Source organism: Tachyglossus aculeatus, chromosome 16 (assembly GCF_015852505.1).
Source record: "Tachyglossus aculeatus isolate mTacAcu1 chromosome 16, mTacAcu1.pri, whole genome shotgun sequence".
In the NCBI taxonomy this organism is placed as follows: Eukaryota; Metazoa; Chordata; class Mammalia; order Monotremata; family Tachyglossidae; genus Tachyglossus; species Tachyglossus aculeatus.
Window position 1 is genome coordinate 2,731,080 of NC_052081.1, and position 26,499 is coordinate 2,757,578.

The 26,499-nt window shown below is 49.9% G+C and overlaps 1 protein-coding gene across 1 annotated transcript in view; it reads left to right on the forward strand.

Moving 5' to 3' along the window:
* The first annotated feature begins 2,076 nt into the window (after nucleotides 1-2,076).
* The window catches only part of ATP1A1 (ATPase Na+/K+ transporting subunit alpha 1), a 51,219-nt gene continuing 26,796 nt past the window's right edge, over nucleotides 2,077-26,499 (forward strand). The window contains exon 1 of the mRNA XM_038757673.1: nucleotides 2,077-2,260. Within this exon, the coding sequence (XP_038613601.1) occupies nucleotides 2,249-2,260 (12 nt within the window). The 5' untranslated portion in view covers nucleotides 2,077-2,248. The remainder of the gene's footprint in view (nucleotides 2,261-26,499) is intronic.

Here is a 26,499-nt window from a genome sequence, read left to right on the forward strand (position 1 = left end):
TAATGATGATATTTGTTAAGCGCTTACTCTGTGCAAAGCACGATTTTAAGCGCTGGGGAGGTTACCACGGGGGGCTCACAGTTTTTAATCCTCATTTTTCAGACGAGGGAACTGAGGCCCAGAGAAGTGACTTGCCCGAAGTCACCCAGCTGACACAGTTGGCAGAGCCGGGATTTGAACCCACGACCTCTGACTCCAAAGCCCGGGCTCTTTCCACTGAGCCACGCTGCTTCTCTACCCTGCGATGCCACCAGGGCCAGGATGGGGCCACCCTGGCTGGGCATTGGCCCCGGGGTTGACCCCTAGACCCGGGCCTGGGCGGAGGTCAAGGCACGGAAGGGGGTCAAAGTGAGCCTGTTGTTGGGTAGGGACTGTATATGTTGCCAACTTGGACTTCCCAAGCGCTTAGTACAGTGCTCTGCACACAGTAAGTGCTCAATAAATACGATTGAATGAATGAATGAATGAGTGGGGGAAGAGGAAGAGAGTGGGAAGGGGAAAGACTGGGGAGGGAAGAAGGGGAAAGGAGGAAAAGGAGGGAGAAAGTGGGAAGGGGGAGGAAGGGGAGCGGGAAGAGAGGAGATCATTATTATAAGGGGAAAGGGGAGGAGGGAGAGGGGAGCAGGGGGGAGAGTGGGAAGGGGAAAGAAGAGGGAGGAAGGGGAGAGGGGGAAATGGGGAGAGAGGAAAAGGAGGAAGGAAGGGGGAAGGAGACTGTGAGCCCACTGTTGGGTAGGGACCGTCTCTTTATGTTGCCAACTTGGACTTCCCAAGCGCTTAGTACAGTGCTCTGCACACAGTAAGCGCTCAATAAATACGATTGAATGAATGAAGGAAGGAAGGAAAGGAGGAAGAGGAAGAAAGAGGGGGAAGGGAGGGAGGAGGAAGGGGAGGAAGAGGAGAAGGAAAGAGGAGGAGGAAGGGGGAAGGGGAAGGGGAAGGAAGAGGGGGAAGGGAAAGGAAGGAGGGAAGGAAGAAGGGAAGGAGGGAGGGAAGAAGGGGAAAGGAAGAAGGAGAGGAAGGAGAGGGGAAAGGGAAGGAAGAGGGGAAAGGGAGGGAGGAGGAAGGGGAGGAGGGAAGGGGGAAATATTTATTTTATTTTGTTAATATATTTTGTTTTGTTGTCTGTCTCCCCCTTCTAGACTGTGAGCCCACTGTTGGGTAGGGACCGTCTCTATATGTTGCCAACTTGTACTTCCCAAGTGCTTAGTACAGTGCTCTGTACACAGTAAGCGCTCAATAAATATGATTGATTGATTGATTGATTGAGAGGGGGAAGGGAAAGCAGGAGGGGGAGGAGGAGGAAGGGGAGGGGGGAGAGGGGGAAGGGAAAGGAAGAGGGGGAAGGGAAAGGAGGAGAGGGAGGAGGAAGGGGAGGAGGGAAGGGGGAGAGGGGGAAGGGAGAGGAAGAGGGGGGAAGGGAAAGGAGGGAGGGGGAAGGAAGGGAGGAGGAAGGGGAGGAGGGAAGGGGGAGAGGGGAAGAGGGAGAGGAGGAGGGGGAAAAGGGAGAGGAGGAAGGGGAAGGGGGAGAAGAAGAAGGGAAAGGAAGAGGGGGGAAGGGAAAGGAGGAGGGGGAGGAGGGAAGGGGAAGGAAGGGAGGAGGAAGGGGAGGAGGGAAGGGGGAGAGGGGGAAGGGAAAGGAGGAGGGGGAAGGAAGGGAGGAGGGAAGGGGAGGGGGGAAGGGAAAGGAGGAGAGGGAGGAGGGGGGGAGGAGGGAGAGGAGCTGGGGGGGTGGCCTCTGGGTGGGCGGGGCTTCGTGCCGGCCAATGGGAAGAGACGCGGTATGGGCGGGGCTTACGCCCGGGAGGTGGGCGGGGGCTCGTTCCGGCCAATGGGGAGAGGGGAGATGTGGGCGGTGCCTCCGGCCGACCAATGGGGAGCGGCGCGGCGTGGGCGGGGCCTCGGGCCGGGCTGTGTGTGTATGTGTGCGTGTGCGGTGTGTCTGTGTGCCCCCCTCCTCCCCGGCCGTGGTTGCCCGGGCAACGGTGACGTGTCCGGGGGCGGGGCTCGCGCGCAGGTTGGCATATTTTAGGAAGTGCGGGCGGCGGCGCGGGCTCCAGCCGCCGCGGGGACCGGCAACGCCCAGGACTGCGGCGCTCAGTACAGCACCGCTCGGTACAGCGCCGCACACCGCGCCGCACAGCACCGGCCCGGACACGTGGCCCCGGCCGGTCCTGCCCACGTGGGCCCGCGCTAAACCACCGGGGGACTCCAGCCCGCGCTGCCCAGGGGCGCCCACGACGCAGCCATGGGCAAGGGGGTGAGTCGTCGACGCCCTCCGGGGGTGGGGGAGGGGGACGGACCCAGGCCCGGGGGCGTCTAGCTGCCGCAGGCCCGGGGGCGCGCTAAGCCGAACCGCGCTAAAGCGGGGAAGGTCAGGATGCGCAGTCATTCATTCATTCATCCCGTCGTATTTATTGAGGCCTTCCGCGTGCAGGGCACTGGGCTAAGCGCCCCTTTCAGTCACTCGTCCCGCCGTACTGAGCGCCCTTCATTCATTCATCCCGTCGTATTGGCTAAACGCCTGCTGGGTGCGGAGCACTGGACTGAGCGCTTCATTCATTCCGTTGTATTGAGCGCTTACTGTGCGTAGAACACTGGACTAAGCGCCCTATTCATTCATTCATTCATTCCGTTGCATTGATTGAGCAGTTACCGTGTACAAATTACTGGACTAAGCGCCCATTCATTCATTCATTCCGTCCGTATTGATTGAGCGCTTACCGTGTGCAAATCTGTAGACTAAGCGCCCCATTCATTCATTCATTCCGTCCGTATTGATTGAGCGCTTACCGTGTACAAATCAGTAGACTAAGCGCCCCATTCATTCATTCATTCCGTCCGTATTGATTGAGCGCTTAGCGTGTGCAAAACACTGGACTAAGCGCCCTATTCATTCATTCATTCCGTCGTATTGATTGAGCGCTTACCGTGTGCAAAACACTGGACTAAGCGCCCTATTCATTCATTCATTCCGTCGTATTGATTGAGCGCTTACCGTGTGCAAAACACTGGACTAAGCGCCCCATTCATTCATTCATTTCGTCCGTATTGATTGAGCGCTTACCGTGTGCAAATTACTGGACTAAGCGCCCCATTCATTCATTCATTCTGTCCGTATTGATTGAGCGCTTACCGTGTGCAAATCAGTAGACTAAGCGCCCCATTCATTCATTCATTCTGTCCGTATTGATTGAGCGCTTACCGTGTGCAAATCAGTAGACTAAGCGCCCCATTCATTCATTCATTCCGTGGTATTGATTGAGCGCTTACCATGTACAAATCACTGGACTAAGCGCCCCATTCATTCATTCCGTCCGTATTGATTGAGCGCTTACCATGTACAAATTACTGGACTAAGCGCCCACTCATTCATTCATTCAGTCCGTATTGATTGAGTGCTTACCGTGTGCAAATCACTGGACTAAGCGCTCCATTCATTCATTCATTCCGTCCGTATTGATTGAGCGCTTACCGTGTGCAAATCACTGGACTAAGCGCTCCATTCATTCATTCATTCATTCATTCTGTTGCATTGATTGAGCGCTTACCGTGTGCAAATCACTGGACTAAGCGCTCAGTTCATTCATTCATTCCGTCGTATTGATTGAGCGCTTACCGTGTGCAAATCACTGGACTAAGCGCTCCATTCATTCATTCATTCATTCCGTTGCATTGATTGAGCGCTTACCATGTACAAATTACTGGACTAAGCGCCCATTCATTCATTCATTCCGCCCGTATTGATTGAGCGCTTACCGTGTGCAAATTACTGGACTAAGCGCTCCATTCATTCATTCACTCATTCCGTCGAATTGATTGAGCGCCAAGTGTGTGCAAATCACTGTAGTAAGCGCTCCATTCATTCATTTATTCCATCGTATTGATTGGGCGCTTACTGTGTGCAAGTCACTGGACTAAGCGCTCCATTCATTCATTCATTTATTCCATCGTACTGATTGGGCGCTTACTGTGTGCAAATCACTGGACTAAGCGCTCCATGCATTCATTTATTCCATCGTATTGATTGGGCGCTTACTGTGTGCAAATCACTGGACTAAGCGCTCCATGCATTCATTCATTCCATCGTATTGAGCGCTTACCGTGTGCAAAAAATCACTGGACTAAGCGCTCCATGCATTCATTCATTCCATCGTATTGATTGAGCGCTTACTGTGTGGACAACACTGGGTTAAGCGCTCCATCCATTCATTCATTCCGTCGTCTTGAGCGCTTACTGTGTGTGCAGAGCACTGGACTAAGCGCTCCATCCATTCATTCATTCCGTCGTATTGAGCGCTTGCTGTGTGTGCAGAGCACTGGACTAAGCGCTAAATTCATTCATTCATTCCGCCGTATTGAGCGCCTCCTGTGTGTGCAGAGCACTGGACTAAGCGCTCCATTCATTCATTCATTCCGTCGTATTGAGCGCTTCCTGGGTGTGCAGAGCGCTGGACTAAGCGCTCAGTTCATTCATTCATTCACCCCATATTTAGTGAGCGCTTGCTGTGTGCAGAGCACTGTGCTAAGCGCTTGGGAGAGGACAAATGGGCAACAGAGACGGTCCCTCCCCAACGACGGGCTCCCAGGCCTTTCCAGTGCCCCCCTTCCTCCTCCTCCTCCAGGCAGCAATAATAATAATAATAATAATGGCATTTATTAAGCGCTTACTATGTGCCAAGCACTGTTCTAAGCGCTGGAGAGGTTACAAGGTGATCAGGTTGTCCCCCGTCTTAATTTTCCCCATTTTCCAGAGGAGGTCACTGAGGCCCAGAGAAGTGAAGTGACTTTCCCAAGGTCACCCAGCCAACCTTAACCCTTTTTTCCCCCCCCCTCCCCCGCTATACCGCAGTGTGGGCCCAACCCCCCTCCTACTGCGCTCTCCCGCAGTCATTCATTCATCCCGTCCTGTTTATTTAAAGCAGCAGCCTGGCCCAGTGGAAAGAGCCCGGGCTGGCGAGTCAGAGGTCGTGGGTTCGAATCCCGGCTCTGCCACTTGCCAGCTGGGTGACTTTGGGCAAGTCACTTCTCCAGGCCTCAGTTTCCTCATCTGCAAAATGGGGATGAAGACTGTGAGCCCTCCGTGGGACAACCTGATCGCCTTGGAACCTCCCCCAGCGCTTAGAACAGTGCTTGGCACGTAGTAAGCGCTTAATAAATGTCATTATTATTATTATTGGACTGTGTGCAGAGCACTGGGCTAAGCACTCCGTCCCCCCCTACCTCCTATAGGGCATCCCCTCTCCCTTCTAGGCTGTGAGCCCGTTTTTGGGGAGGGACCGTCTCTGTTGCTGACTTGTCCTTCCCAAGCGCTTAGTACAGTGCTCTGCGCACAGGAAGCGCCCAATAAGTACGACTGAATGAATGAATGAATCCCCTCCCCCTCTCCCTGGAAAGGACCTGCCCCACTGTGCCGGTTTGTGCCCGATTTGAGTGCCCAGCACACAGGAAGCGTCCAATAAATACGATGGAATGAATGAATGAATTGAGCGCTTAGCCCAGTGCTCTGCACACAGTAGGCGCTCAGTATATGCGATGGAATGAATGAATGAATTGAGCGCTTAGCCCAGTGCTCTGCACACAGCAAGCGCTCAATAAATATGGTGGAATGAATGAACTGAGCGCTTAGCACAGTGCTCTGCACACAGCAAGCGTTTAATAAATACGTTAGAGTGAATGAACTGAGCGCCTAGTCCAGTGCTCTGCACACAGTATGAGCTCAAAAAGGATGGAATGAATGAACTGAGCGCTTAGCCCAGTGCTCTGCAGACAGTAAGTGCTCAATAAATATGATGGAATGAGCGAATTGAGCGCTTAGCACAGTGCACTGCACACGGCAAGCGCTCAATGAATACGACGGAATGAGTTGAGGGCTTAGCCCAGTGCTCTGCACATAGTAAGCGCTCAATAAATACGATTGAATGAATGAATGAATACGATGGAATGAATGAGTGAATTGAGTGCTTAGCCCAGTGCACACAGCAAGCGCTCAATAAATACGATGGAATGAATGAACTGAGCGCTTAGCACAGTGCTCTGCACACAGCAAGCGTTTAATAAATACGATAGAATGAGTGAGTGAACTGAGTGCTTAGACCAGTGCTCTGCACACAGTAGGCGCTCAATATATACGATGGAATGAATGAATGAATTGAGCGCTTAGCACAGTGCTCTGCACCCAGTAAGCGCTCAATAAATACGGTGGACTGAATGGAGCGCTTAGCCCAGTGCTCTGCACACGGGAAGCGCTCAGTAAATATGACGGAATGAGTGACTGAATGAATGAAAGGGAATCCGGGGGGAGGGTCGTTTGGGGGGAGGGGTCTCTGTCCCCCCCTCCCCATCTCCTGGATCCGCTCCGGCGCTTAGTAAGCATTTGGCACCGTAGTAGGCGCCGGGCGACATGGCAGAGGGGGGAGGACTGCGGTATAGCCGGGGGAGGGGGAGGGGAGGACTGCGGTGGAGGGGGGAGGGGGACTGCGGTATTGCGGGGGGGAGGGGGCGGGCTGCGGGATAGGGAGGGGGCTGCGCCTTTATACACCCCCCAAGCGCTTAGTACAGTGCTCTGCACACAGTAAGCGCTCAATAAATACGATTGGTTGATCTATACACTTAGGACAAGCGCTTAGTTCAGTGCTCTGCACACAGGGAGTGCTCAATAAATACGGTGGAATGAATGGATGGATGGACAACCCCCCCCATGGTGGGGGCGGGCCCCCTGCCTCCTGCCCCAGGGCACCTGGAGGGAATTAGCTGAGTGCCCAGGTGCCAACCGCTAGGCCCGGCCCGGCCCTGGGCGGGGAGGAGGGTGGCAGCAGCAGCGGGAGGAAGGGGGAGAAGGTGGCAGGGGGAGGAGGAGGAGGAGGAGGGAGGGTGGGTGAGGAGGGTGGCAGGGGGAGGAGGAGGTGGGAGGGTGAGGAGGGAGGCAGGGGGAAGGTGAGGAGGGTGGCAGGGGGAGGAGGGGGTGGGAGAGGAGGGTGGCAGGGGGAAGAGGAGGAGGGTGAGGAGGGTGGCAGGGGGAAGAGGAGGCGGGTGGCAGGGGGAAGAGGGGGTGGGTGAGGAGGAGGGTGAGGAGGGTGGCAGGGGGAAGAGGAGGTGGGTGGGGGAGGAGGGTGGCAGGGGGAAGAGGAGGCGGGTGGCAGGGGGAAGAGGGGGTGGGTGAGGAGGAGGGTGAGGAGGGTGGCAGGGGGAAGAGGAGGTGGGTGGGGGAGGAGGGTGGCAGGGGGAAGAGGAGGTGGGTGGGGGAGGAGGGTGGCAGGGGGAAGAGGAGGTGGGTGGGGGAGGAGGGTGGCAGGGGGAAGAGGAGGTGGGTGGGGGGAGGAGGGTGGCAGGGGGAAGAGGAGGTGGGTGGGGGAGGAGGGTGGCAGGGGGAAGAGGAGGTGGGTGGGGGAGGAGGGTGGCAGGGGGAAGAGGAGGTGGGTGGGGGAGGAGGGTGGCAGGGGGAAGAGGAGGTGGGTGAGTGAGGAGGGTGGCAGGGGGAAGAGGAGGTGGGTGGGTGAGGAGGAGGAGGGTGGTAGGAGGGGGAGGGTGGTGGCAAGAGGGGGAGGGTGGTGGGGGAGGAGGGTGGCTGAGGGAAGAGGAGTTGGATGGGTGTGGTGGATGGCAGCAAGCAGGAGGAGGAGAAAGAGGTGGGGAGGTAATTGCCAGGTCTCTGCCAAGCCCGCTGCCCCCCCCCCCACCTTCGCCTTGTCCCTGTTTGCCATGAGAGTGAGAGAGAGAGAGAGAGAGAGAGAGTGTGTGTGTGTGAGTGTGTGTGTGTGTGTGTGTGTGTGTGTGCCTGTGCCTGCCCAACCCCTCCGCCCGCCCCCCCTCCCGGGCCTGGGCGGGGTTGGGGGGGGGAGGAGGAAGTGGGTAGTCCCTGAGCAGGGCATTCTGCCCGGCGGGGTCACTAGAAACTGTCATCTCTTCCATTCATTGGTTCATTTATTGAATCGTACTTATTGAGCGCTTACTGGGTGCAGAGCACTGGACTAAGCACCTGAGATCTCTTCCATGGCAGGGAGACACGACATGGCCTTGAAATCCATCTCTAGCATGGGCATGGGTGGCCTGGAAACTTATCTCTCCCGTGGAGATGGGTGGCCTCGAAACGCGTCTCCCGTGGGGACAGGTGGCCTTGAAACGCATCTCTTGCATGGGGATGGGTGGCCTCGAAACTCATTTCCCGTGGGGACGGGTGGCCTCAACTCATCTCTTCCGTGGGGACAGTTGGCCTCAAAACTCATCTCTTCCGTGGGGACGGGTGGCGCCTCATCTCATCTCTTCCGTGGGGACGGGTGGCCTCGAAACTCATCTCTTCTGTGGGGATGGGTGGCCTCGAAACTGTCATTTCTCTACCAAGGGGCACGGGCGGCGTCTAAACTGGCATCTCCCCCGTGGGGAAGGTGAACCACTCCCCATATTGAAGTTGTGATCCCACCAGTGAAAAGGCGATAACTTTCAAGACAAGGGTTTTTTTCACTATTTGTTAATAATAATAATAATAATGATAATGGTATTTAGTAAGCGCTTACTATGTGTACGGCACTGTTCTAAGCACTGGGGAGGTTACAAGGTGATCAGGTTGTCCCACAGGGGGCTCACAGTCTTAGTCCCCATTTTCCAGATGAGGAAACTGAGGCCCAGAGAAGTGAAGTGACTTGCCCCAAGTCACCCAGCTGACAGTTGGCGGAGCTGGGATTTGAACCCATGACCTTGGACTCCGAAGCCCGGGCTCTCTCCACCGAGCCACGCTGCTTCTCCATATTAAATGCCTACTATGTGCCAGACACTGTTCTGAGCTACCTTGAGTAGGTACAAGGTCATCAGGTCGGACGCAGTCCCTGTCCCAAGTGGGGCTCGAAGTCTCAATCCCCATTTTACAGATGAGGGGACTGAGCCCAGTGAAGTGACTTGCCCAAGGTCACTCAGCCAACAGGCGGCGGAGTGGGATTAGAACCCAGGTCCTTCTCCCCCGTTTCTCCTGTATAAAGTGGAGTCTAATCAAGAGCCAAGCTAGGTTGAGCCTGCTCTTCCCGGGAAATCAAGTTGACCGTTCATTCAATCATATTTATTGAGCGCTTACTGTGTGCAGAGCACTCTATTAAGCGCTTGGGAATTACAAATCGGCAACAGATAGAGATGGTCCCTGATGATGATGGTATTTAAGCGCTTACTATGTGCAAAGCACTGTTCTAAGCGCTGGGGAGGTTACAAGGTGATCAGGTTGCCCCACGGGGGGGGCTCACAGCTTTCATCCCCATTTTCCAGATGAGGTCACTGAGGCACGGAGAAGTGAAGTGACTTGCCCAAAGTCACACAGCTGACAGTTGGCGGAGCCGGGATTTGCTTGGCACATATTAAGCGCTTGACGAATGCCATAATTACTAGAGAAGCAGCGTGGCTCAATGGAAAGAGCCCGGGCTTGGGAGTCAGAGGTCATGGGTTCAAATCCCGGCTCCGCCAATTGTCAGCTGGGTGGCTTTGGGCAAGTCACTTCACTTCTCCGGGCCTCAGTGACCTCATCTGGAAAGTGGAGATGAAGACTGTGAGCCCCACGTGGGACAACCTGATCAGTGTTTAAAACAGTAGTAAGCGCTTAACAAAAATGCCATTATTATCACCTTGTATCCTTCCCAGTGCTTAGAACAGTGCTTTGCACATAGTAAGCGCTTAACAAATGCCATAATTACTATTAGTTACCTCATCTGTAAAATGGGGGTGAAGACTGTGAGCCCCGCGTGGGACAACCTGATCACCTTGTAACCTCCCCATCGCTTAGTATAGTGTTTGGCACATAGTAAGTGCTTAATAAATGCCATTATTATTATTATTGAGCGCCTGCTTCTCAGGACACAAAGACGCACACTTGCAGGTGTTTCTTTGTGACCCGACAACACAATTGTGGCCTTTGGCCGGATTTGGGGGTTTTTTCTTTTGGTTTTTTTAATTTGTTTTAATTTTCCTTTTTGGAGCCAGGCTGTCCCGGGGCGGTCATGGGAGATGGGTCGAATAACCACCCCGAGATGCATCCGTTGGTGACGGAGGACGGGAGGGGGACAGGATCCATGGGAAGAAAAGTCACTTCTCTGGGCCTCAGTTCCCTCATCTGCAAAATGGGGATGAAGACTGTGAGCCCCCCAACCTGATCACCTTGTAACCTCCCCAGCACTTAGAACAGTGCTTGGCACATAGTAAGCGCTTAATAATAATAATAATGAAGGCATTTGTTAAGCACTTACTATGTGCAGAGCACTGTTCTAAGCGCTTGGGGGGGATACCAGGTGATCAGGTTGTCCCACTATGGGGCTCACAGTCTTCATCCCCATTTTCCAGATGCAGGAACTGAGGCTCAGAGAAGTGAAGTGACTTGCCCAAGGTCACCCAGCTGACAAGTGGCGGAGCCGGGATTCGAACCCCCGACCTCTGACTCCAAAGCCTGGGCTCTTTCCACTGAGCCACGCTGCTTCTCTTAATAAATGCCATCATTTATTATTATTATTATTAAGAAAATCATTTACTTGTACATATCTATTCTATTTATTTTATTTTGTTAGTATGTTTGGTTTTGTTCTCTGTCTCCCCCTTTTAGACTGTGAGCCCACTGTTGGGCAGGGACTGTCTCTAGATGTTGCCAATTTGTACTTCCCAAGCGCTTAGTACAGTGCTCTGCACATAGTAAGCGCTCAATAAATACGATTGATGATTTAGCATTTAATACAGGGTTGCAATTTTCAGCATCGAGCGGCGCAAATGTCCACCAGTTAGTGATTTTTAAACAATTATCAATTTAATAGCCCTAGCATTCCTCTCGGGCCCAGCTACCGGATTTTTGCCCTCCTGGATTTTTTTTAAAAAATGTCTTTGGGCCGGGAGATAATTGCAGAACCCCCAGGCTAACATTTTTTCATGTCCTTTAATCTCTTTCCATCCCATTCTCCCCCCTTCCCCGCATTCCGCACCCTTTTTAAACCTCAGTTCAGGTAATGTTCCCGGGAACGCGTGACGCGCCCGGAAAATTTCGCCCTCTGAATCTTTCATGAGGAGCGGCCGCCAACCGGTTTCTTCCAGAGGGCTTCGTGCCTGGAGCTCAGAAAGCCACCCCGCTCCCTAGATAATTTTGAAGCTGGAATTCCATTCCCGTTTTCCACTGGTTTCTCTTGGCAACCCAGTGATTCAGTTAAGGATGGACAAAGTCTCCCCCCTTCTCCGGCCCACTGCCCCCTTCCATAATTAACCGGAGCTGAGTTGTAAATGTGTAGCTCTCCCATAAATTTTCCTTTTTTGGCCTTCCACTCTTAAGGGGGTTGGGTGCTGTGCGACCTTAGGCGAGCTACTTAATTTATCTGTGCCTCAGTTACCTCATCTATAAAATGGAGATCAAGACTGAGCCCTACCCATTACCTTGTATTTGCCCCAGTGCTTAGAACGGTTCTTGGCACATAGTAAGTGCTTCACAAATACCATAAATATTATTATTATATTATGTTGTACTCTCCCAAGGGTTTAGCATAGTGCTCTGCACACGGCAATCAATCAGTGCGATTTAGACTGTGAGCCCACTGTTGGGTAGGGACTGTGTCGATATGTTGCCAATTTGTACTTCCCAAGCGCTTAGTACAGTGCTCTGCACACAGTAAGCGCTCAATAAATACGATTGATGAGAGGGCCTTTGGGGGGGGGGGGGGTCATTCTTTTTTTTTTTTTTTTTTTAAACCACTCTGGTTTTACCCAGCGCTTTGTGAGTGGGTTTGAATATTAACTTGTCGCAAGGAAAACCCGGCTCCCTGAAGAATGACTTTTTTTATTTTTTTTGGAAAAATTCCATGTAGGTTGTACAAGTCAACTTGCTTCACACCCCCAGGATGGTGGCTTTTTTATCAGTTTGACCTTTTGGAGCGGGCTCCGAAGAGGGCTTAGTCCCAGAGCTGCTCTCAAACGCTCCCGGAACTTCAGACTTGAGAATAGTTGGGCACCAGAGGCCTCCGAGTGGGCTCTTCCTCAAAAAAAGGAACAAGTTCCGTGGCGGTGGAAGGGAAGGGAGGGGTGGTTGTGCCAATCCTACCCACCCATGCCCGCTCCAAGCCGGTTTGCGACGAGCGGCGGGGCTCGGTGGAAAGAGGCCGGGCTTTGGAGTCAGGGGTCATGGGTTCAAATCCCAGTGCCGTCAGCTGTGTGACTCTGGGCAAGTCACTTCACTTCTCTGGGCCTCAGTTACCACTGTTAGTACAGTGCTAAGTGCTTAGTCCAGTGCAGAGCACTTTTATTTTATTTTGTTAGTATGTTTGGTTTTGTTCTCTGTCTCCCCCTTTTAGACTGTGAGCCCACTGTTGGGCAGGGACTGTCTCTAGATGTTGCCAATTTGTACTTCCCAAGCGCTTAGTACAGTGCTCTGCACATAGTAAGCGCTCAATAAATACGATTGATGATGATTTAGCATTTAATACAGGGGTGCTCTGCACACAGTAAGCGCTCAATAAATACGATTGATTGATTCTCTGGGCCTCAGTTACCTCATCTGTAAAATGGGGATTAAGACTGTGAGCCCCCCGTGGGACAACCTGATCACTTTGTAACCTCCCCAGCGCTTAGAACAGTGCTTTGCACATACTAAGTGCTTTATGAATGCTATCATCATCATCATTAACTTCTCTGTGCCTCAGTGACCTCATCTGTAAAATGGGGATGAAGACTAGGAGCCCCCTGTGGGACAATCTGAACACCTTGTAACCTCCCCAGCCCGTAGAACAGTGCTTTACACATAGTAAGCGCTTTATAAATGCCATCATCATCAACTTCTCTGTGCCTCAGTGACCTCATCTGTAAAATGGGGATGAAGACTGTGAGCCCCCTGTGGGACAACCTGATCACCTTGTAACCTCCCCAGTGCTTAGAACAGTGCTTTGCACATAGTAAGCGCTTTATAAATGCCATCATCATCATCATTAGCTTCTCTGTGCCTCAGTGACCTCATCTGTAAAATGGGGATGAAGACTGTGAGCCCCCCGTGGGACAACCTGATCACCTTGTAACCTCCCCAGCGCTTAGAACACTGCTTTGCACTTATCAAGTGCTTTATAAATGCCGTCATCATCATCATTAACTTCTCTGTGCCTCAGTGACCTCATCTGTAAAATGGAGATGAAGACTGTGAGCCCCCCGTAGGACAACCTGATCACCTTGTAACCTCCCCAGCTCTTAAAACAGTGCTTTGCATATAGCGAGCGCTTAATAAATGCCATTATTATTATTAGTGGCCACTGAGCCAACCCTTTGGGTGCCTCTTTTGAAGTGACTCTTGTTTCCCACCCAATAACTTTTTTTTTATTTTAATGGTAAGCGCTTACTCTGTACCCGGCACTGGGGCAGATACCAGCTAATCGGGTTGGGCACAGTCCCTATCCTACAGGGGCTCACAGTCCTAGTTCCCCTTTAACAGACGAGGCAACAGTGCTTGGCACATAGTAAGCGCTTAACGAATACCATTATTATTAACTGAGGCCCAGAGGAGTGAAGTGGTTTGCCCAGAATCACACAGCAGCCAAGTGGCAGAGCCAAATTAGAACTCAGGTCCTTTTTGCGGTATTAATGGCTTACTGTATGTCAGGCACTGGACTAAGCGCTGGGGTAGATAGAAGCTAATCTAGTTAGATCCTGGCCCACCCGGGGCTCACCCTCTAAATCCCCCTTTTTTCAGATGAGGCAACTCGGAGAAGTGAAATGACTTGCCCAGGTTCACACAGCAGACCAAGTGGCAGAGCCGGGAATTAGAACCCAGGTCTTCTGCTCCATCCACTAATAACAATAATAATAATAATAATAATGATGGTATTTGTTAAGCACTTACTATGTGCAGAGCACTGTTCTAAGTGCTGGGGGGGATACAAGGTGATCAAGTTGCCCCACGTGGGACTCACAATCTTAATCCCCATTTTCCAGATGAGGTAACTGAGGCTCAGAGAAGTTAAGTGACTTGCCCAAGGTCACACAGCAGTCATGTGGTGGAGTTGGGATTCGAACCCATGACCTCTGACTCCAAAGCCCGGGCTCTTTCCACTGAGCCACGCTGCCACGTTGCTTCTTTTAGTCAGCTCGTCTAAAAAGACAGGAACCCAAATTTAAATAAGCCCAAATCTTCTTGAAGTGATTTAATTAATAATGGCATTGATTAAACACTCTGTGCAAAGCGCTGTTCTGAGCGCTGGGGAGGTTACAAGGTGATCGGGTTGTCCCACCAGGGGTTCACAGTCTTCATCCCCATTTTCCAGATGAGGGAACTGAGGCCCACTGAAGTGACTTGCCCGAAGTCACACAGCTGACAAGTGGCAGAGGCGGGATTTGAACCCACGACCTCTGACTCCAAAGCCCAGGTTCTTTCCACTGAGCCACGCGGCTTCTCTGATTTAACAAGAGGAGGTTGGATTTCTGCGTTGGCTTGCCCAGGAGTAGAAATATGAGCGATCGCACGCAGGAAGCAATGTACCATATTCGGCACTTGATAAACTCCTGGTGTGTTTATTAATAATAATAATAATGATGGTATTTATCAAGTGCTTACTATGTTCTAAGCGCTGGGGACGTCACAAGGTGATCAGGTTGTCCCACGGGGGGCGCTCACAGTTTTTAATGCCCATTTTTCAGGTGAGGTAACTGAGGCACAAAGAACTGAAGTGGCTTGCCCAAAGTCACCCAGCTGACAGTTGGCGAAGCTGGGATTTGAACCCATGACCTCAGACTCCAAAGCCCGGGCTCTCTCCACTGAGCCACGCTGCTTCTCCGCCCACTAGGGCCTTACATGCTTAATGGGTGCAGGCAGGCATGAAACTGATACCCAGAGAGGTTAAGTGACTTGTCCAAGGTCAAACAGCCTTTTAATCGGGATATACTGATCTTTTTCTCTCTGCCTGTCTCTCCTGTTAGATTTTTCCAGCGCCTCACAAATGCCATCGTCATTTTAAGCTCCCTGAGGGCAGGAATCATTTCTATTGCCTCAGTTGGATTCTCCACACTGAACTGCACACGAGTCCTGTATATATGTTTGTACATATTTATTACTCTATTTTACTTGTACATATCTATTCTATTTATTTTATTTTGTTAGTATGTTTGGTTTTGTTCTCTGTCTCCCCCTTTTAGACTGTGAGCCCACTGTTGGGTAGGGACTGTCTCTGTGTGTTGCCAACTTGAACTTCCCAAGCGCTTAGTACAGTGCTCTGCACACTGTAAGCGCTCAATAAATACGACTGATGAAGATTAGTAATCATAATTTGTGGTATATGTTAAGCGCTTACTACTTGCCATTCACTCATTCATTGTCGTATTTATTGAGTGCTTACTGTGTGCAGCACTGTACTAAGCGCTTGGGAAGTACGAGTCGGCAACTTATAGAGACGGTCCCTGCCCAACAGCGGGCTCACAGTCTAGAAGGGGGAGACAGACAACGTAACAAAACGTGGAGACAGGCACTGTACTAAACGCTGGGATGGATTTATTTTTTAATATGTTTTGTTCTCTGTCTCCCCCTTCTAGACTGTGAGCCCACTGTTGAGTAGGGACCGTCTCTAATGTTGCCACCTTGTACTTCCCAAGCGCTTAGTACAGTGCTCTGCACACAGTAAGCGCTCAATAAATACAACTGAATGAATGAATACAAGCAAGTCAGGTTGGACACAGGCCCTGACCCTTGTGGGGCTTCCAGTCTCAATCCCCATTTTTAAGGCTGAGGAAACTGAGGCCCAGAGAAGTGACTTGCCCAAAGGCACACTGCAGACAGGAGGCGGAGTAATAATAACAATAATAATAATAATAATGATGGCATTTATTAAGCGCTTACTATGTGCAAAGCACTGTTCTAAGCGCTGGGGAGGTTACAAGGTGATCAGGTTGTCCCAGGGGGGGCTCACAGTTTTAATCCCCATTTTACAGATGAGGTCACTGAGGCAGAGAGAAGTTAAGTGACTTGGCGAAAGTCACACAGCTGACAACTGGCGGAGCCAGGATTCAAACCCATGACCTCTGACTCCAAAGCCCGCGCTCTTTCCACTGAGCCACGCTGCTTCTCCTGTAGGATTAGAACCCAGGACCTTCCTACTCCTGGGCCCCGGATTTGAGAAAATGTTGACACCCAGTATTCGTGTCTAGAAGCAGGGTGGCTCAGTGGAAAGAGCCCGGGCTATGGAGTCGGAGGTCATGGGTTCAAATCCCGGCCCCGCCAACTGTCAGCTGTGTGACTTTGGGCAAGTCACCTCACTTCTCTGAGCCTCAGTTCCCTCATCTGGATAATGGGGATGAAGACTGTGAGCCCACCCCGTGAGACAACCCGATCACCTTGTAACCTCCCCAGCGCTTAGAATGGTGCTTGGCACATAGTGAGTGCTTAATAAATGCCATTATTATTATTCTTATTAAGCGCTTATCGCGTGCAGAGCGCTGGACTGAGCGCCTGGGAGAGGACGAGGGAGCTGGTAGGAATGAGCCTTGCCCTTCAGGATCTCAGTTGACCTTAGCAGAGCACTGTTCCAACCACTTGAAAGATTAAATAGCTAATAGGCTGATCCCTGCCCCCAAGGAGGGATCATGTGTACTAAAGCAATTGTACTCTCCCAAGGGCTTAGTACAATGCCCCTCCTTCAGTAGGCGCTCAATAAATCCGGAGGCCTGGGAAATCATATCAGGCAGGGAAGCCAGTTGGGAGTGGAAGGAAAAGTCAGGTTTTGGTTTTTTATTTTCCTGCTGATGCATTTCACTCATACAGTGCTTTGCACATAGTAAAGCACACACAGCACCTGTATATATGTATATATGTTTGTACATATTTATTTTACTTGTACATATCTATTCCATTTATTTTATTTTGTTAGTATGTTTGGTTTTGTTTTTTTTTCTCTGTCTCCCCCTTTTAGACTGTGAGCCCAATGGTGGGTAGGGACTGTCTCTATATGTTGCCAATTTGTACTTCCCAAGCGCTTAGTACAGTGCTCTGCACATAGTAAGCGCTCAATAAATATGATTGATTGATAGTAAGCGCTTAATAAATGCTATCATTATCACAGAGCACTGGACTGAGCACTTGGGAAGTACAGTAATAGTAATAATGGTATTTGTTAAGCGCTTACTATGTGCAAAGCACTTTCTAAGTGCTGGGGCGGATACAAGGTGATGATGGCATTTATAAAGCATTTACTATGTGCAAAGCACTGTTCTAAGCACTGGGGAGGTTACAAGGTGATCAGATTGTCCCACAGGGGGTTCCTAGTCTTCACCCCCATTTTACAGATGAGGTCACTGAGGCCCAGAGAAGTTAATGATGATGATGATGGTGGCATTTATAAAACGCTTACTATGTGCAAAGCACTGTTCTAAGCGCTGGGGGGGATATAAGGTGATCATGTTGTCCCACGGGGGGGGGTCACCGTCTTCATCCCCATTTGACAGATGAGGGAACTGAGGCCCAGAGAAGTGAAGTGACTTGCCCAAAGTCACCCAGCTGACAGGTGGCAGAGCGGGGATTTGAACCCATGATCTCTGACTCCAAAGCCCTTGCTCTTTCCACTGAGCCACGCTGCTTCTCTGAATATCTCATAAAACCTGTCAGAATAAATGGAATTATAGCTATATAAGGGATGGAGAGAAAGGCAATTATTTGGACGTTTGTTCTGACGATTTTGACACCTGTCTCCATGTTTTGTTGTCCGCCTCCCCCTTCTAGACTGTGAGCCTGTTGTCGGGTAGGGACTGTCTCTAGATGTTGCCAACTTGGATTTCCCAAGCGTTTAGTCCAGTGCTCTGCACACAGTAAGCGCTCAATAAATACGATTGATGATGATGATGATGTTGCCAACTTGTATTTCCCAAGCGTTTAGTCCAGTGCTCTGCACACAGTAAGCGCTCAATAAATACGATGGAGTGAATGGATATGGGGGAATCTTTCCTTTTCCAAAGGCCTGCCCCCTCCAAAGTCAGGATTCCCGAATCCGGAGATGTTCCTCATCCGTGGCATTTGTAGCCACGGGTCTGTTCTTCCTGGCTGGGTTGGCCCAAGGCCCGCTCTCCATCCCTCCCTTCTTCCCTCCCTCCATCCTTGTTGTTGACACAGCAATGCTCTGGTGCAAATTGTCCCAGGCTGCTCTGTGTGTGTCTCTGTGTGCCTGTCTCATTCATTCATTCAGTCGTACTTATTGAGCGCTTACTATGTGCAGAGCACTGGACTAAGCACTTGAGAGAGGGCAACAGATAGAGATGGTCCCTACCCAACAACGGGCTCACAGTCTAGAAGGGGGAGACAGAAAACAAAACAAGCAATAATAACGATGGCATTTATTAAGTGCTTACTATGTGCCAAGCACTGTTCTAAGCGCTGGGCAGTTAAGTGCTTACTATGTGCCAAGCACTTCTAAGCGCCGGGGAGGATACAGGGTGATCAGTTTGCCCACGTGGGGCTCACAGTCTTCGTCCCCATTTTACAAGTGAGGGAACTGAGGCCCAGTGAAGTGACTTGCCCAAAGTCATCCAGCTGACAATTGGCGGAGCAGGGATTTGAACCCATGACTTCTGACTCCCAAGCCTGGGCTCTTTCCATTGAGCCATGCTGCTTTTCAAGATGAAAACGAGTAGATAGGTGGGCCTCTCTCTTTCTCTGTGGTATTTAAGCACCTACTATGTGCCAAGCACTGTACTAAGCCCCAGGATGCCTCCAAGCAAATCAGTTGGCCACAGTCTCAATCCCACTTTACAGCTGAGATCACTGAGGCCCAGAGAAGTGAAGTGACTTTCCCAAGGTCCCCCAGCCGACAAGTGGCGGAGCCGGGATTAGAACCCAAGCGCTTAGTACAGTGCTGTGCACATAGTAAGCGCTCAATAAATACGATTGATTGATTGATTGATAGTAAGCGCTCAATAAATACGATTGATTTTGATTCGATCGTATTGAGCGCTTACTATGTGCAGAGCACGACTCACTCCTGTAGGGGGCGGGGCCAACGCGTTCTGACCACGTGACCCGTCCAGTTCGCACAAGGGGCGGGGCCGGCGCGCCCGGGCCACGTGCTCAGCGAGTACCCGTAAGGGGCGGGGCCAGCGCGCGCCCGGGGGCACGTGACCAGCGCGTCATGATCACGTGTCTGTCCACCCCGTATGCGGGGGCGGAGCCAGGGCCTTTATGATCACGTGACCCGTCCTGTGTGGGGGCGGGACTAGCGCTCCCTAACCGCGTGATCCGCCCGGCCTCCCGAGGGGGGCGGAGTCAACGCGGTTTCTGACCACGTGACCCAGAACTGCCCCACAAAGGGGGGGGTCAGCGCGCGCCGATGACGGGTCACGTGGTCAGCGCGCGCTGGCCGCGCGGCCCGCCTCGCCCCTAAAAGGGGCGGGGCCAACGCTCGCCGACCACGTGACCTACCTAGTGCACCCCCCCCCAGGGGGCGGGGGCAGCGCGCTCTGACCACGTGATCTGCCTAGTAGCAGTAAGCGCTTAATAAATGTCATCATTATTGCTATTATTCTCTGTGCCTCAGTTCCCTCATCTGTAAAATGGGGATGAAGACTGTGAGCCCCACGTGGGGCAGCCTGATCACCTTGTAGCCTCCCCAGCGCATAGAACAGTGCTTTGTACATAGTAAGTGCTTAATAAATGCCATTATTAGTAGTAGTAGTAGTATTACCCCAGCGCTTAGGACAGTGCTTGGCACATAGTAAGTTCACAATGACTACCATAAAAAAAAAGAGCTGGGAAGGGATGGGAATCCAGGTTTGGCAGTGCTCTCTCCATTAGGCCATCCTGCTCCTTTCCTTCCTTTCACCCCTCCCACCCACACCCCTCTTCACCCCTTTTATTTGTCCATATTTATTGTATTTATTGTATTTTGTTAATATGTTTTGTTTTGTTGTGCATCTCCCCCTTCTAGACTGTGAGCCCGCTGTTGGGTAGGGACTGTCTCTATATCAATCAATCAATCGTATTTATTGAGCACTTACTGTGTGCAGAGCACCGTACTAAGCGCTTGGGAAGTACAAGTTGGCAACATATAGAGACAATCAATCAATCATTGAGCGCTTACTGTGTGCAGAGCACTGTACTAAGTGCTTGGGAAGTACAAGTTGGCAACATATAGAGACAGGCTCTACCCAACAGTGGGCTCACAGTCTAGAAGGGGGAGACAGAGAACAAAACCAAACATCCTAACAAAATAAAATAAATAGAATAGATATATACAAGTAAAATAAATAGAGTAATAAATATGTACAAACACGTATACAGGTGCTGTGGGGAAGGGAAGGAGGTAAGATCGGGGGGATGGAAAGGGAGACGAGGGGGAGAGGAAGGAACTTGGACTTCCCAAGCGCTTAGTACAGTGCCCTGCTCCCAGTAAGCGCTCGATAAATACAATTGAATGAATGAACCCTTTAAAACCTGTAAGGAATGTGGGCCAGGGGAGAGACCCGTCCCACCTCAAGCTGGTTTCACCTCCGGACATGTGGTAGAATAATCACGACGATGGTTATAATTATTCGTATTATGCCTTGTTTTGGAGCGCTTTGATTTTTCCCAAAATGCGCTTGCCTCAATTATCTCTCTTTATCCTCCCCACATCCCCGCCAGGGAAGGAGAGGCGGCTATTAATAGCCCCCTTTGAAGGCCGCGACCCAGAGAGGGTGAGGGATTTTGGTCAGAAATCTCGAGAAGCAGCAGGGCCTAATGGCTAGAGCCCGGGCCCGAGAGTCAGGAGGACCTGGGTTCTAATCCCGGCCCCGCCGCTTGCCTGCTGTGACCTTGAGCAAGTCACTTCCCTTCTCCAGACCTCGGTTCCCTCATCTGGAAAATGGGGATCGAGAGTGTGAGCCCCACGGGGGACAGGGACTGTGGCCAACCTGATTACCTTGAATTTAGTCCGGTGCTTAGAGCAGTGCTTAGTGTATAGTAAGTTATCTCATCTGTGTCCTACCTGATTACCCTGAATTTACTCTTTTATCAGCGCTTAGAACAATGCTTTGCACATAGTAAGCGCTTAACAAATGCCATTATTATTATTATTACTCCAGTGCTTAGAGCAGTGCTTGGTGCATAATAATAATAATAATAATGATGGCATTTATTAAGCGCTTACTATGTGCAAAGCATTGTTCTAAGTTCTGTGCTAAGCGCTGGGGGAAATACAAAATAATAATGACATTTATTGAACGCTTACTATGTGCAGAGCACTGTTCTCAGCGCTGGGGAGGTTACAAGGTGATCAGGTTGTCCCACTGGGGGCTCCCAGCCTTCATCCCCATTTTACAGATGAGGGAACTGAGGCACAGAGAAGATATCTGTAAAATGGGGATCAAGACTGCGCTTAGTCCAGTGCTCTGCACACAGTATGCGCTCAATAAATACGATTGAATGAATGACTGTGAACCCCACGTGGGACAACCTGGTTACCTTGTATCTACCCAAGTGCTTAGAACAGGGCTTGGCATATAGTAAGCGCTTAACAAATACTGTCATTATTATTATTATTATTACCATAAGTAGTATTGCTGCCTGCGGTGTGACGTTAAGCAAGTCATTTCTTCTGGGCCTCATTAATAATAATAATAATAATAATGATGGTATTTGCTAAGCGCTTACTATGTGCAAAGCACTGTTCTAAGCGCTGGGGAGGTTACAAGGTGATCAGGTTGCCCCATGGGGGGCTCACAGTTTTAATCCCCATTTTACAGGTGAGGTAACTGAGGCCCAGAGAAGTGAAGTGACTTGCCCAGTCTTGCCCACGCTGAGGGTCCGTGTCCAGAGCACCGTACCAAGGCCCGGGGAGACCGTTATTCTGCAGACCATCCCTGCCCAAGGGGAGTTGGCGTTATCCATCGATCAATCGTATTTATTGAGCGCTTACTGTGTGCAGAGCACTGTACTAAGCGCTTATCCCAAAAGAGAAGACAAAATTCCTGTTCCTGGGGGAACTTAAGCGTCCCTCTGGGGTGCCACCCGGTAAAATGAGCTCCACATAGGGGGGAAAAAACAGGGTAAAGGGAAAGCCATCCTGGGTGAGGAAAGGGTGGGGCGAGGACTGAATGTACGGAATCTGTAAATAGCAGCTATTTACAGGCCGCTCCCCTCCACCTCCTTCCCACGGGGGCCGAAAATCCAAATCTCAGTCCTCCGGAGGGGATGAAATCCCAAAGGGAAGCGAGTTGTAACTTCATTAAAAGTCACACCTGGCAACTGTTGTTTGTTTTTTTAAAATTGGTGTTTGGTAACAACAACAATAATGGCATTTATTAAGCACTTACTATGTGCAAATTCTATTTATTTATTTATTTATTTTATTTGTACATATCTATTCTATTTATTTTATTTTGTTAGTATGTTTGGTTTTGTTCTCTGTCTCCCCCTCTTAGACTGTGAGCCCACTATTGGGTAGGGACTGTCTCTATATGTTGCCAATTTGTACTTCCCAAGCGCTTGGTACAGTGCTGTGCACATAGTAAGCGCTCAATAAATACGATTGATGATGATGATGATGATAATGATGCAAAGCACTGTTCTAAGTACTGTACTAAGTGCTGGAGGAAATACAAGATAATAATGACATTTATTAAGCGCTTACTACGTGCAGAGCACTGTTCTCAGCACTGGGGAGGTTACAAGGTGATCAGGTTGTCCCACGGGGGGCTCACAGTCTTCATCCCCATTTTACAGATGAGGTCACTGAGGCACAGAGAAGTTAGAGAAAGCAGCGTGGCTCAGTGGAAAGAGCCCGGGCTTTGGAGTCAGAGGTCATGGGTTCCAATCCCAGCTCCGACAACTCTCAGCTGTGTGACTTTGGGCAAGTCACTTCACTTCTCTAGGCCTCAGTTCCCTCATCTGTAAAATGGGGATTAAGACTGTGAGCCCCCGTGGGACAACCTGATCACCTTGTAACCTCCCTACCGCTTAGAACAGTGCTTTCACATAGTAAGAGCTTAACAAATGCCATTATTATTATTATTATTACAATGCAACAGACTCAATTAATTATAATGTTAATTAATATTAATTATATTATAATACATAGTTATAATGTTAATTATATAATTAATGTTGATAATTATCAATTATTAAATTAATCATTTAAATTAATCAGCCGACATGTTCCCTGTCCGTAACGAACTCACAGTCTGAGGGGGAGACAGGTGGTAATTTGAAATATTACTATTTCTAATTCTGGTAATAATAGTAATACTACTATTATTACTGTTACTATTAGTGGTAATTCATTCAATCGTATTTATTGAGCGCTTACTGTGTGCAGAGCACTGTACTAAGCGCTTGGGAAGTACAAGTTGGCAACATATAGAGACGGTCCCTACCCAACAGTGGGCTCACATTCTAGAAGGGGGAGAGAGAACAAAACAAACCATATTAACAAAATAAAATAAATAGAAAAAATATGCACAAATAAAATAAATATTACTAGTGCATATTTACTGATTCCATTGCCCTCTTCCAAGTGCTTTTACACAGTGCTCCGCAGAGTAAATGCTCAAAATATTAGCAATTTATTGAGGATCGTGAACGAACTGAGGAAATGACATTTTCTCCCCTAACCCCCATCAATTAGCTTGTGTATATGTTGCCACCTTGTACTTCCCAAGCGCTTAGTACAGTGCTCTGCACACAGTAAGTGCTCAATAAATGCGATTGATTGATTGCTTGATTGATTAAAGTTAGAGAAAGAGCGTGGCCTAGTGAATAGAGAGCCCAGACCGGAAGTCAGAAGGACCTGGGTTCTAATCCTGACTCCCCCCCTTGTCTGCTGTGTGACTATGGGCAAGTCACTTCACTTCCCTATGCCTCAGTTCCCTCATCTGGAAAATGGGGGTCAAAACCCTGAAGCCCACGTGGGACGTGGAATTCGTCCAACGCGACGAGGTCGCGCCTACCTCGACGCTTAGTACAGTTCCCCGTCACTTTGTAAGCGCTTAACAAATGGAGAAGCAGCGTGTCTCAGTGGCAAGAGCCCGGGCTTGGGTGTCAGAGGTCGTGGGTTCGAATTCCGCCACTTAGCTCTGTGACTTTGGGCAAGTCACGTCCCTTCCCTGGGCCTCGGTTACCTCGTCTGGAAAATGGGGATGAAGACTGTGAGCCCCACGTGGGACAGTATGATCACTTTGTATCTAACCCAGCGCTTAGAACAGTGCTCGGCACATAGTAAGCGCTTAATAGAGAAGCAGCGTGGCTCAGTGGAAAGAGCCTGGGCTTTGGAGTCAGAGGTCATGGGTTCGAACCCCGGCTCCACCACGTGTCTGCTGTGTCACCTTGGGCAAGTCACTTAACTTCTCGGAGCCTCAGTTACTTCATCTGTAAAATGGGGATGAAGCCTGTGAGCCCCATGCGGGACAACCTGAGCACCTTATATCCCCCCAAGCGCTTAGAACAGTGCTTCGCACATAGTAAGCGCTTAACAAATGCCATCATTTTTATTATTATTAATAAATACCATCATTATTAAATACTGTTGTTTTTTTTTAAAAAAAAATTACCTCAGGCCTGATTCTTTGGGTCAGGAAAATGGTGTCTCTGTTTTTTGGGCTCCTTGACCTCACATCTATAATTCTGTTTATTTTGGTGGTATTGTTGCCTGTCTACTTGTTCTGTTTTGCTGTCTTTCTCCCCCCCTTCTAGACTGTGAGCCCGTCGTTGGGCAGGGACCGTCCCTATATGTGGCCAAATTGTCCTTTCCAAGCGCTTAGTACAGTGCTCTGCACACAGTAAGGGCTCAGAGAAGCAGCATGGCTCAGTGGCAAGAACCCGGGCTTGGCAGATCATGGGTTCTAATATATGTGTATATATGTGTATATGTCCTGTATATATGTCTGTACATATTTATTACTCTATTTATTTTACTTGTACATATCTATTCTATTTATTTTATTTTGTTAGTATGTTTGGTTTTGTTCTCTGTCTCCCCCTTTTAGACTGTGAGCCCACTGTTGGGTAGGGACCGTCTCTATATGTTGCCAACTTGGACTTCCCAAGTGCGTAGTACAGTGCTCTGCACACAGTAAGCGCTCAATAAATATGATTGATTCTAATCCCGGCTCTGCCGCTTGTTAGCTGTGTGACTTTGGGCAAGTCACTTCACTTCCCTGGGCCTCAGTTCCCTCATCTGTCAAATGGGGATGAAGACTGGGAGCCCCGTGTGGGACATCCTGATCACCTTGTAACCTCCCCAGCGCTTAGAACAGTGCTTGGCACATAGTAAGCGCTTAACAAATACCATTATTATTATTATTATTATTCTCTGGGCCTCAGTTCCCTCATCTGTCAAATGGGGATGAAGACTGTGAGCCCCCAGTGGGACAAACTGATCACCTCCTCGCCCGCCTTATTGCCTTCCCCTTCCCACAGCACCTGTATATATGTATATATGTTTGTACATATTTATTACTCTATTTATTTTATTTGTACATATTTATTCTATTTTATTCATTCATTCAAGCGTATTTATTGAGCGCTGACTGTGTGCAGAGCACTGTACTAAGCGCTTGTTTTGTTTCGTTCTGTGTCTCCCCCCTTCTAGACTGTGAGCCCACTGTTGGGTAGGGACCGTCTCTAGATGTTGCCAACTTGGACTTCCCAAGCGCTCTGCACGCAGGAAGCGCTCAATAAATACGATTGAATGAATGAACGAACAGTGCTTTGCACATAGTAAGCGCTTAAATACCAAAATTATTATTATTAAAATGATTAATATGATTGAGTGAATGAATTGTGGGGAGAGGGGGTGACCAGAAAAGCACCATCCCCCCCAAATGGCGACGTTTGCTCTGACCCGCTTCAAAGAGGGCGTCCTCCACAGTGCTAAAAATAGCCGCGCCTGAGGCCGAAGAATGTAAAGAATGATGTGCCCGGGGTCCGAAAATGTGTTGTCTCCCCTCACCTGGGGGCTGGGGTCTTCAGAGAAGCAGCGTGGCTCAGTGGAAAGAGCCCGGGCTTTGGAGTCAGAGGTCATGGGTTCGAATCCCGGCTCTGCCACCTGTCTGCTGTGTGACCTTGGGCAAGTCACTTAACTTCTCTGAGCCTCAGTTACCTCGCCTGTAAAATGAGGATTAAGACTGTGAGCCCCACGGGGGACAACTTGAGCCCATTGTATCCCCCCAGCGCTTAGAACAGTGCTTTGCACATAGTAAGCGCTTAACCAATGCCATTATTATTATTATTAGTAGTAGTAGTAGTAGTAGTAGTATTATCATTATTCACAGACCCTCCCCCAGAGGGGTTGTGCTGGTGGTTTTTTGGTTGGGGGACTGAAGGAGACCCTGGGCCGGGGAATCAAGGGAACAGAGCGGACTTGGCGCCCAGAGAAGCCGGAGGGTAGCATTAATCAATTAGTGGTATTTACTGAGCGCCTACAACGTGCAGAGCGTACGCTCGTTGTGGGCAGGGAATGTGTCCACCAACTGTCCTCTTTCAAGCGCTTAGGACAGCGTACTAATATGCACTAGTAATATTTATTTGATTTGTGCATATTTTTTCTATTTATTTTATTGAGCCCACTGTTG